Source organism: Lagopus muta, chromosome Z, assembly GCF_023343835.1.
Source record: "Lagopus muta isolate bLagMut1 chromosome Z, bLagMut1 primary, whole genome shotgun sequence".
Classification (NCBI taxonomy): Eukaryota; Metazoa; Chordata; class Aves; order Galliformes; family Phasianidae; genus Lagopus; species Lagopus muta.
Genome location: NC_064472.1, coordinates 14,208,972 through 14,221,308, shown reverse-complemented (window position 1 = coordinate 14,221,308; position 12,337 = coordinate 14,208,972). Strand labels below are relative to the sequence as shown.

The 12,337-nt window shown below is 38.7% G+C and overlaps 2 protein-coding genes across 3 annotated transcripts in view; one reads left to right on the top strand and one right to left on the bottom strand.

Moving 5' to 3' along the window:
* GHR (growth hormone receptor) overlaps positions 1–12,337 on the bottom strand; it is a 996,322-nt gene that overhangs the window by 309,993 nt on the left and 673,992 nt on the right. The window lies entirely within an intron of this gene.
* Positions 1–12,337, top strand: part of OXCT1 (3-oxoacid CoA-transferase 1) — an 87,855-nt gene that overhangs the window by 9,476 nt on the left and 66,042 nt on the right. The window contains exons 4-5 of the mRNA XM_048930909.1: positions 7,881–8,016; positions 10,724–10,873. Coding sequence (XP_048786866.1) covers positions 7,881–8,016; positions 10,724–10,873 — 286 coding nt within the window. The remainder of the gene's footprint in view (positions 1–7,880; positions 8,017–10,723; positions 10,874–12,337) is intronic.

Below are 12,337 nucleotides of genomic sequence, written 5' to 3'. Positions count from 1 at the left end.
CCCAGAAAAGGAGGTGCTCAGTGTCAGTTTTTTGATGCATAGTTTAGATAGTAACTTTACATCATCACTTGGTACCCCATATTATAAAGTATGAATGGTATTTTTCTGTTCTTAGCAATTTTTTTTCCTGTATTTAAGACAGGCCTAATAACACAGAATGTTAGGACTCATCTCAGTTGTCAGTAATTGCTCTGAATTGAATGTATCTCTTAAAACTAAAATATCTGCTAACTTTGCCACAGCCTTCCTAACTGCTCTTGTGTATGTAATCCCCGTGTCCTAATTTGTTCCGTCTAAGTTAATACATCTGTTCCTTCCTTTTAAATTAAAACAAAACAAAAACAACAACAACAAAAAAAACCGAAACGAACAGAGCCCTCCAGTACAAGTTTTGCTCCAAATTCACAGAACATTGAGAACATTTCCACGTAGTATATCAATAGGGTGTCAAGGCATGAAAGTGATGATCACTTGTTTTGGAGCTAAAAATATAACTGAAAAAGTCTATTGGAGAGCATGAAAAAAAGCTGGTGTGTACACAGAGATATAGTCAAGATGATACTTAGAATATCTTATGCTGCATGTGTCATTTCTTTATGTACATTAAAAAAAAAAAACATCCAAAATTAAGCATACTTTCAAAAGTGAACTGTGTGGTAACCAATGACTCTCCCTCTGCTTATGACATGTTGTCAAAGTAATGGGAAAGGTCTGTAAGACATTTCTTGGGTTAGGTTGAGTATTTGGGGCAATTTTCTTCCCTCCCCACCCATAAACTTACATTCTTCATAAATATTCTAATCAGATGCTTTATTACAGCTGTTAGATTGTTGACCTGGTATGAACTTTAAATCTCTCTTGATCTGAGCAGGTCATCTTGCTAATTTTAGTTTGGAAGCTATTTAGGGTTTTAGCAGGGCAGACTGCCCTAAAGTACTAAACTTTGCAATGGAAATATTGAGAAATATCAGTTCAGTAGATTACTTGTTGGTTCTAGTTACAAACAAGAAAAAATAGGTGAAGGACTTGGCACAGTTGAAAAACCATATTAGCTGGGTTTTTAGGAAAGACAAAACAAAAGTTGACTGAAGTTTCAGCCAGGAGGCTTTTGAAGTATGATGCACGTGTGGTGAAATCCAAATATTCAACAGATGAAGTCTATTCTTTTTAACTTAATGGTGAAGGAAAAATTAGATAAATATTAAAAGTTCTTAATTGAGTGTGTTGGTTTTTTTTGTTTTGTTATGATGCTGTGTCTAACTTCATAACACAAGGAGATGAGGAGACCTTGCAGCTAATTTAAGTTTAGAATGTACAGTACTCATCTTCCTTAGAAATTATCTGTCTTCACAATTTCTTGATGGACTTGGCGTCAATGTCTGCACTAGTCATTCTTACATCAGTGATATGCTGGTTGTTTTTGTTTGTTTGCTTGGGTTTCTGTTGTGGGTAGAGGGGGTGCTTTTGAAGAGGATGAGAGTTGAAGAATACTACTGAAGTCACTGGAGTAGGGAAGACAGTTTCCCTAAGAAGGCTTTAGTGGTGGAGGGAGAAGTGTGCAGTGCAAATACTGTGGACAAAGAGCAGAGGAGTTTTAATGCTCAGTCTTGCAGGCAGTTCTTCAAGCCATAGACTAGTCACTAACCATAGACTCCTTTTTCTTCCATTAGGAAGGGTTGTTCCAGCTGAAAGTGTAAAGTGGTTCACTGCATCGTTTCTTTTGTCATTTGCCAGGGTTTCTGGGGGCTGTGATCTCCTACTATGCTTTCTGTCCTACCTCTTACTGACTCAGCACACAGAAGCTCCAGTGCTTCTCTCTTCCTGCTGCTAAGTTACTCCCTCTGGCAGAGCTTCTGCCTCTCTTTTCTGCCTTCGTTAACCACTTTTCATTAGGACAGGTGGATAAATATCCTGGGGAAAAGGCTGATTGTAGTTTTCCTCTCATTGCTCATCTTCCCCTCATTCCCTATGTAATTTTTTGGGAGTCCAAGATAGAAAGAAAAACAGAAACAGATCCTGCAAAGGATCACATTCTCATAATGTCATGATTACACATCATGGTATTTTTTGAGGGGGGGGGGGGAGGGATCAGAAGTTTGTCTGATTTCTTCAGTAATGTATTTTTTCACATTGGTCAAGTTTTATGCCAATGTTAGGGTGGCCCTGTGAGCCTACAACAATAAGGATGCATTTCTAAGAAGTGTCAAACACGTGGTTAGTGGTCTGTCTCTTTTAGCTGGGTTGTCTATCTAGACTTGCTCTGAAAGTGTGAACATAGCGTGCAACAGAATTGTATGCAACTTCTAGCGGGTTCTATTGAAAACTGAAAAGCTGACGTTACAAAGTAAAAGAATCAAGATGAAGCCTCTTTTAAGTGGTCAGAAATGGAAGAAATTGTGTTCCCAGACTGTTGAAGGAGGAAAGTCAGGTGTGTCAACATATCAGCTCTTCTTACACCCATGTCTTTTGATACAATATAACCCAAATATATTTGCTGACCTTTTCTGACCAGTGACTTCTAGCCTTGGTGTGATCTCTTCAAAATATCTACCTCAGATCCTGGAGAATTTTTGGACAGCAAGTATATAGAAAGACTTGTTTTTAAGAGACATGGAAAAAAGTAATAGTGCTAATTGATGCTCCTCACTAGTATTTTGAAGTGTTCCCAGTACGGAAACTGGCTGTTTATATGTAGACATCTACTTTTCTTGGACACTATAGACATATATACAAATGCAGGGAGGAGAGCGCACTTACCTTTATTTACTCAAAGGGAGTATGTCATTTGCCGAAGTAGTTTGACATCCCAAGTCTTAGTTTTGTTTTTCTTTTTTCATAATCAATTTCTACTCTATTAGTCTATGTGGGGCTTCTTGGTGTGTGAAGCATGGAAACTTGATATAGTCATCTTCCCTGTGATGCTGCATAATGTATTTTGCTTGAGAGTCAAAAGCCATCACAGAGTCACAGAATCACAGAATTGTAGGGGTTGGAAGGGACCTCCAGAGATCATCGAGTCCAACCCCCCTGCCAAAGCAGGTTCCATAAAGGTCTGAGAACTGCCAAATACCTGAAAGTTATTTGGAGTGCAACATTGGCATGTAGTTTTGACTGCTTGTAGGTATACTTGAATTTGTGGGCTATATCCAGCTGGGAGTCTTCTTTGGTTAATTTTTTAATTAAAAGGGCTGACAGTAGTTTTTGACAGGAAGATTTCACTGATCTGGGAGGAATAAAACAATAGAAAGTAATGTGTTGCTAAACAAGAGACACTTGATTGCTATTCCATTTTCTGGTCACTATTAGTAGAATGGAGACCATGAACTTGGTTTACTTACATTCTTGATGGGTGCCATTTTAGATCTCTTATTCTGTTTTTGTTTCGTGTATTCTGTAGATTCAGATTTCATCCTTATAGAGTAGGAATCTTCTAGAAATCTTGGCTGTTCTGAGGATAAACCACCTTTGTTTCATTTTTTTTTTAAGTGATTGAATTCAGATTCATATATACGGGATGTACTCTTTCCATTTACTCAGTGAAGGATATTTTCCTATTATTTGATAGGAGGGACATAACCTGCAAGGCATATATTTAGTTATAATGTTTTCAGCGCAAAGCTGTAAAGTTCAAAGAAACTTTTGTGCCCTAAATAAAAAGACCAAGAAAGCAACACAATATGGAAAAGGAAAGCTAACAATCACTATTAAGAAAAAAGAAAAAAAAAATGGAAAGCAACCTTACATTGTAATAAACTTCTCTAAATCAGTAGTTGTTTTTTAATTTTATTCCAGGATAGAGATGTCTGGTTAAGGACAAAGTGTGGAGAGAATAGAAACGACAGCAGCTTTCAGACACTTGCATGAAATGTTATTTTCTTTGGATATTCAGAAAGGAAGAAAAAAATACAGGAAACGTAAATCAGAATGAAATGTTCAAAATGAAGTTTTGGAGGGAAATGAAAGAAAAACTAATGTGAATGAAAGATGGAAGAGTTAATTCAGATAGGCAGCTGAATGCAAATTGAGTCCTTAGAAAAGATGGATATCATAATATTTATTTTCAGAAACTGACACACAAAATAAATGTATAAGTAAAAACGATTGAGTTTTGCAGTGCTGCTTTGAAGATGAAATTCCCCTGGTAATGGAATTAATTTTGTATTTGGAAAATAAGGCTAATGGCCTATGTGCTTTCTTGACTGATCCTCAATGCAATTTTATTTTTTTTTAAATGGACCTCCTTTGATGTATGGAAAAAAGATTGACTTAAGAAATGAGAAAAAGCTTTGGATGAGTGTGAGAACTTTTATCCAACTCTATTTAATTTCTTATAGACATCTTTGTAGCTGCAGAGTTCTCACTGAGAGGGAACTTTCCTGCAGCAGATGAGAGAATCAAGTGTATCTCCATGGGACCAGGCATGAAGACCTGCAAAATCCTGCTGAACATAATATGCTACAGTAGCTGCTGCTTCAACTGTGGAAGCAAACAGTTTAAATCTAGGTGAAAAGAGGCAGAAATTTCTTCGGTAATTACAACCGTCTGTTGCCATCCCTTTCTCATGGGTATGTGCAGTCAGAATATGCTCTGCATGCAGAAGTCTCATGTCTGCCTGTTTTGGTTAAATAGCTTGCAAGTTTTGAAATGCTAAGGGCAGTGTAAACTTTGTGAATGGTGCATAGGAAACTATGGTTTATGGACAGTTTAAAATACTGCTCAACTATAAAACTCTGCAGACTTATTTAACTTCTTTTGCTGTACTGTACTCTGCTTATACAACCCCGTTCAACCGCTCTCAAATATTAGCTGGTCTGTTATGTTTGCTCATTATTTTTTAATAAAGAGAAGTTAGAGTTTGATGGTTTTATTAGGAGTTCTCTTGGTTTGAGTGACACTCGTATAGTTGTGCTTGTTTTTATTTTTCTCCCGTTCTTCGCCCCCAAGACTCTTCATTCTACTTTGCTTTCATATTTTTATTTTTGTTTCTAGTTTCAAAATTGCTGAAAGTTTTTCCTGAAGGGATTTAGAAATATAGGTTGTTTCTAGGCAACACACATTTCTTAAGGCTTTGGCAGTGGGACAGTTTCCACTGTATGGTATTGCATCAGAGCTGGATTTCTTTTATAGGGCAGAGTTGGGGGAATGGAGAAAGTATTTTGAATGGTTTTACATCTAGAGTGCGTAAAATAAATGTAGAAGATTATACTAGAAAATGTTGCTTTACTTACCTGTGTAGTTTCCAAATTGATTGAGTGTGCATAGAAATAGGTTGCCAAATCTTAAAACAATCCTTGTTATTGATGCAGTTGGGAAGCCTGACTTCATATCTTACTTTGTAGTAGTTTCGAGTATTGTGGTAGGAAAGGAATAGCTGGTACTGCTCTCTCTGCTCAGCCCCTTTTCCCTCTCACGCAACACTGGAACCAGTACTGCAATGCTTGCAGGCAGGAAGAGTGTTGTGCTATTGTATCAGAGTGTGAGGTGGGTTGGGTGCATCCTGGAAAAGAGGGACAGTGTGATCTCGTTAGTGATTTTGGGTTAGTGACTTTCAAAAGCATCCTCCTGCTCACCTGATTCTCCTTGAAACTTAAGGAAATAAGCTTCTCACGTACTGAGATGCTGAAAGTCTGTGTGAAGTAAGCTTATGCTCTTTGTTGATCCATTTGTGTTTGTGGAGCTTTCTGAAGTGTGAAATGCTATTTAGTACGTTTAGTACAATTTAACTGAAATACTGCAGTTTTGTAAGTTAATCAAGCAGTATTAAACTTCGGGATAGAAATTAAATACTGCTTTTCTAGAAAAAAAGTGCATACGGTAACTTTTTGAATCTGGCCTTTTGAAAGGAGTGTGTAGGTGGAATGTTTAAAATCACTCCTAAATTGATGGAGTGTTAGTGTGTTTCCTAGCAGGTTCTTTCCTTTGATCTGCACATGTGCATTGTACAAAACAAATACTACCTGGTTTACTCAGCACCATGACTGGATTTTTAAGATGATATTTATTTAATTATTTTTATGTGCAATATAGGGTGTTGTTGTTTTTAATATTACTTTTACATAGCTTATTTATATGTATTCTTTCCTTCTTTCTTTTCCCCCCATTGCTGTAGTATGTAACACCATTGTTAGGAGATATCCCTAACAGTAGTTGGAATAGTGCATGAAGAATAGTAGTCTAAGGCATTACTTTCTTCTGTGGCCACTGTGGTAAGAATTCATTTCTGACTATCTAAAGTAGTAGAACTCTTGTAGGTGAAGAATACCAAGGCAACAAAATTAATATTGAGAAGAGATATATTTTATTAAAGCAATTAACAAATTTTTTTATTATGAGTGTTTTCCATAAGGTGTTTATAATGCAAACACTGGATCTGGTTTCTTTTAGGACTTTTAATATTTTTCACTATTTCTTATTCTGAAATATGAAGCCAGTTGTGAACAATTGTCTTATTGGGTCGAGGCAATTGATGACAAATACACATTACTTTTGTGAGCTGATTTTGGGTTATGGCATCTCTTCTATAGTGAAAGTGGAGGACCAGAGTTCTCCACTCATTTGTTAGAGACCAACAGAAAATTAGAAGAGCTTGTACCAGTTTGCAAATATCCTGCATAATGTATTAGAAACAGAAAATAAATGTTTGTAATATGGTCTCTGTTTATTCCTGCTTTTATATCATAACATAATGGTTTATCAAATTAAAATAGCTTTTTTTGCAGATTCTCTTTATCACAAAAACTTCATGTTCTTGTCCTATCTGTGTGCACAATAGAATGACAAAAGTTTTAACAGTGCTCAAGATTGTCTATCTTGAGAAGATTTGAATTTAGAAACATTTAGAGGAATTGGAACTAGAGGATACTTGTTATGTTTGGCATTCAGATTAAACTGGCATTGTTAAAGACAACGTATATGATAAAATCCATGGAATGGTTTGTATTGAGGGAGACCGCAAAGATCATCTAGTTCCAACCCCAGTGTCACCAGAAGGGTTGCCAGCTACTAAATCAGGCACTAGATCAGGTTGCCCAGGGCCCCATGTATCCTGGTCTTGTTCCCCTCCAGGACTGGAACATCCGTAGCCTCTCCAGGCAGCCTGTTCTAGCACCTCACCACTCTCTCTGAAAAGTTTCACCTGGACACGTAATACGAATCTCCCCTCTTTGAATTTCAAACCATTCCCCCTTTCCCTAGTGTTCTCTGTCTGTGTAAAAAGTTGATATCCCTGGACGTGCTCAAGTCCAGGTTGGCTGGGGCCCTCTGCAACTTGATGGATAACAACCATGTCCATGGCAGGACATGGGAACTGAATGGGCTTTAAGGTACTTTCCAACCAAAACCATTATGTAATTCTTTAATTTTCTTGATTACAGTGTTAATGTCTCTTGCTACAGTAGACAATTGCTAAATAAGAAAGTGAAATATTTATTGTTACAATATAAATATTCTTTTGATTTTGGTACAGTCCAGCACTATAAATGTATCTTTCTTCTTGAGCTGCTGAGCAATCATTTTAACTGGCAATTTTATGTAGGAAGAGTCTAAACAAAAATTTAGTTTTGTTTACTAAGAGCCAGTTTGTATCTGGTGTGACTCTTAGGTAGTAAGGCTTTTTAAAGGAGGATTTGTGTAACATATCATCACTTGTAAAGATGGTGTTTATAGCTGTTGCATGTGGAATTTCTTCAATGCCTTAGAAGGGATGAGGTCTGAGAAATGAATTCCTAAATATTGGTTTTGTGTGTCCGTCCAATTCCTCATGTCAGAAATCCTTGAAGATGGCTCTACCCTTTCTATTTAAGTCATTAAAGTTTATCAATGGTTTGTATACAATAGAACTATTTTAATCACCCAATATTGCCTTGTGTTTTTCTATGCAGTGTTGACAATTTTGGACTTGGTCTTCTGCTTCAGACTAAGCAGATAAAACGCATGGTATCATCATATGTTGGAGAGAATGCTGAATTTGAACGCCAGTATTTATCTGGTGAGCTTGAAGTTGAACTTACACCTCAGGTAAGTAGTCTATCCAGAGCTGTGGTATGTTTTCATTGAAAAAACGATTAGAATGTTCCTTAACTGCTTTTTAAAATTGATGTGCAATCTTAATGTTTTCTCTTTAAAAACAGGTGGAATTTGCTGTTTTAGGATCGTTAAGTTATAGAGTGCAACTGTGACATTAAGAACTGATCAGTTAAATTTTGTGATTTATGGCATGGTATGCCTTACATTCATCTGAAGTAAATATATATACTTATCTATGTTTTAGCACAATGTTTGTTTTTCATAAGACCTTTTGGATGGTAGATAAACAGGTGAAATCTGTCTGCTGTGGCTCATACAGGGGAGCAAAGATAGAAAATCCCTGTATAACCAAGTGATGGTAGCTTTGCGTGCTTTTGGGGAAAGTGTTTGAGCAGTATCTGCCATCTAGTGGGTAGGATTTGAAAGAACAGAGTTCAAATTCAGAATACCTTAAGTTTTTTGTGCTTGTTAGTTAAATCTGTGTTAAATCTCAGTATGATCCAATATTTACAACTTCACTTTATAGCACCATAGCTTTAAGTCATGGATGTCCAAACTTTCAGCTTTCCTGGGCCACATTGAGTGAACAGGAATTGTTTTGCGCCACGTACACAAGGGCTGCTCCAAAGTAATGCCTCCTGTGTTTCCATGGAACTATAACTAATGCAAAGAGCATAACAACAATATTTGATAGAGCAAAATCTCAACTACAAAACACTATTTTTCAACAGTCACCACCATTAGCTCTGCATTTTCAGCAGCAGTAAGCTAGAGCCTGCATGCTGTGCAACTCCGTGCATTCCATTTGAAAATTCTTATGTAATGTGGCTATGTCAACTGAAAATGGAGTTGCAAATAAAAAATCTTGAAACCTGTTCTCAAGTTCCTTGATCAAAACGGAAAGCACGGCTATGTATTTTCTGCTGTTCACAGCACTGTGTTCGGCCAATGAATCAAAATGCACAGCTCTTTGGTGTGAGTTGAGCACCCTCCCTGCACCCTGGTGCAGTTCAGACAGCACTCATTACTCACTGATGTTTGTCTGTTGCAGAGTGGTGCGAGCAGTCGGGCTGCTCAGTGGTGGGGGCAGATGATGGCACAGAGCAGGTGCCGGGTCACAGTGCCAGCTGGGTGGGCTGCATGTGGACCACAGCTTGAACATGCCTGCTTCTAGTGTTTTAGCACTGCCAAGGTACTTGCATAGCTAGCATACAATACAGTCTAAAATTGTGAGTATCAGTCATATTCTGTTTAGATCTAATTCTGCAGCATGTTAGTGTGAAGCAAAGCCTTTGAACTTTAAACAGTTATTCATTTAAACCATTGGGAAGAGCAACAGTAGTAAAGTTTTGTGAAGAAGTCCTTGGCCTACATTTCTTTGGTCTGTCTCTAAGAAGCACAGGGGTGGATAGGAAATCTCTATACTCTGTCAGCTAGCATGGAAATAAGCAGGTACTTCTCACTTTTCAGAAGTCACAGTTTTCACCACTATATTACATCAGAATTCATCTTTTCCATCCTCCTACTTCATGTTTGGTAATTCCATCCAAAAGATCTTGTACTGCTTAGGCTTGTGATTTGCTCTGTGGAATGCACTTAAGAGCTGAGTAGATCCTGAATGACAGTTGTGGGTCTGCAGTCCACACTGGTGAACAGTGAATGTCAGTAATGTGTTAAGATATGCAGGGATTTTATATGTTCTTGTTAAGATAAAATAGCCTTTTGGAAAATGCTGTTTGGATTTTTTTATGACTTCAGACAAAACTGGGGAGCACTATGTCCTTGTTTTGCAGTGAGGGAGAGGTCATGGTGAGATCTAGAAATGCCAGGGCTGCTTGAAACTCAGAGCTCAGTATCATTGCATGGTTTATAACTGTCTTTTTTTTTTCTGTCCTCACTTTGCAACCTACAAGAATTCACTGTGTTTCTTCCAGAAATTACTGAGGAAAATACAACCCATGTTTTGGAAGCGGTCATGCTTGATAATTGACTGTGATTGGCCTTTTCTTGCTTCAAGTCCAGAAAAACATATTTGGGAAAGGACATCAGTGAAAAGCAGGCAGATACACCTTTGACCATCAGTCTGCAATGAATGCTAACAAAGAATTTGAGTTGTTAGTATCTGTGTAGTGGATGAATATAGAATACAGTACAGACGGGGCATTCAAATACATTCAAATCAAATAGTTCTATCAAGTTTTGGGCATTCTTTGCAGAGGGTATCCAGACCACTCTTCCTTTTTCAGTCTATTGAGTGTGACTCTTTCAACTTGAAAAAAGGAATTTGTTCAATTATCCAACACCTTAAGAAGAAGTTAACATATTGAACTGATGATAAAAGTTAAAAATTCTTACCATCCATGTAGGAAAATGAGCCCTACACTCTTCTAAATAAGAGTGATGGACTGGGAAAAAAGCTAAAGGAGAGGAGTTGCATAATCCTGGTAGTTGACATTGAGTTAAGTTACAGTGTGCTCTTGAACATTTGGTGACCAGAAGTAAAGCATTTATTGCCATATGCAGTACCAGTTCCACAAAGGAGAGCTAAAGTGGGAAGAAGTAGTGCTTGTGATGGTCTGCGGAGTACAAGGTCAAAGTTACAAATAACATAATATATAAGTAATTCCAATCAAATAATTCACCTGAGTTTGATCTGTTATTTCTAAATGACTAGGTCTTCAATGTGTTTTTTCCACAGGGTACACTTGCTGAACGTATTAGAGCAGGAGGAGCAGGAATCCCAGCGTTTTACACCAGTACAGGTTATGGGACACTGGTGCAGGAAGGGGGGGCACCTATCAAATACAATTCAGATGGCACCATTGCTATTGCTAGCCAACCAAGAGAGGTAAGATGCCAATCTGTTTCTAGCAATCTGCTTTTGAAAATGAATTTCTTACAGAATTCCAAGATAAATGGCTGTTTAAGTTTTTTTTTCTGGCCAAGTTTAACTTTAGTATGTTGGATTAATGGTGTGGCTTGGTACTAGTTACATTAATTGTCCTCCTTCTGCTCATTCCTGTCCCCTGCAGTGTATCACAGTTCTTGGAGCATTGAGTGACTTAACATCAAGAAACTGACTCAGGTGAAAACATTTCTTGATTCACTTTACCCAATTCTCTGGCCATACCTGCAGCTGTACCCAAAGCCTCAGCGTTAGAAGAGACTGGGCATTTTCTTGTTAAACCACAAAAAGCTCATTTGACTCATCCAGGAAACGTTCGACAAAATGAAATGCTATTTAGTGTGAGTGTTCAAAATTACAAAGATATCTCTGTGATCTCCAACAGAGAAACACGAACTTGAAATTAGGTGGAAATTTTGAAGAAGGGAATAGGTTTCAGGTACTATGACTGTGTTTGAAGAAATGAGGATGAGGTTAGCGCTCTGAGTTCTCATGCTGCAACAGGTGTAATCTCTTACTCAAGAACATCTTACGGGTAAAGATAATGTTTGTTTTTATCATAGAATCATAGAACAGCCTAGAGCGAAAAGGACCACAAAGATCATTTCATTTAAACCCCTCTGCTATGGGCAGGGTTGCCAGCCACCAGACCAGGCTGCCCAGAGCCACATCCAGCCTGGCCTTGAATGCCTCCAGGGATGGGGCATCCACAGCCTCCTTGGGCAACCTGTTCCAGTGCATCACCACCCTCTGTGTGAGAAAAACTTCCTCTAATATCTAACCTAAACTTCCCCTGTCTCAGTTTAAAACCATTCCCCCTGGTCCTGTCGCTATCAACCCTTTTGAACAGTCGTTTCCCCTCCTCTTTATACGCTCCCTTGAAGTACTGGAAGGCCACCATGAGTTCTCCCTGGAGCCTTCTCTTCTCCAAGCTAAACAAGATCAGTTCCCTCAACCTTTCCCCGCAGAAGAGCTGCTCCAGCCCTCTGATCATCTTAGTGGCCCTCCTCTGGACCCACTCCAAGAGCTCCACATCCTTCCTGTGCTGGGGGCCCCAGGCCTGGATGCAGTACTGCAGATGGGGCCTCACAAGAGCTGAGTAGAGGGCGACAATCACCTCCCTCTCCCTGCTGGCCACTCCTCTTTCAGTGCAGCCCAGAACACAGTTGGCCTTCCGGGCTGCAAGCGCACGCTGCTGTCTCATGTCCAACATCTCATCCACCAGGACCCCCAAGTCCTTCTCCACAGGGCTGCTCTCAAGGGGCTTTTCACCCAGTTTGTACAAATACCTGGGATTGCCTCAGCCCATGTGCAGCACCCTGCACTTGGCCTTGATGAACCTCATTAGGTTCACATGGGCGCACATAGCCATCCTGTCTAGGTCCCTTTGGATGGCATTGATTTATG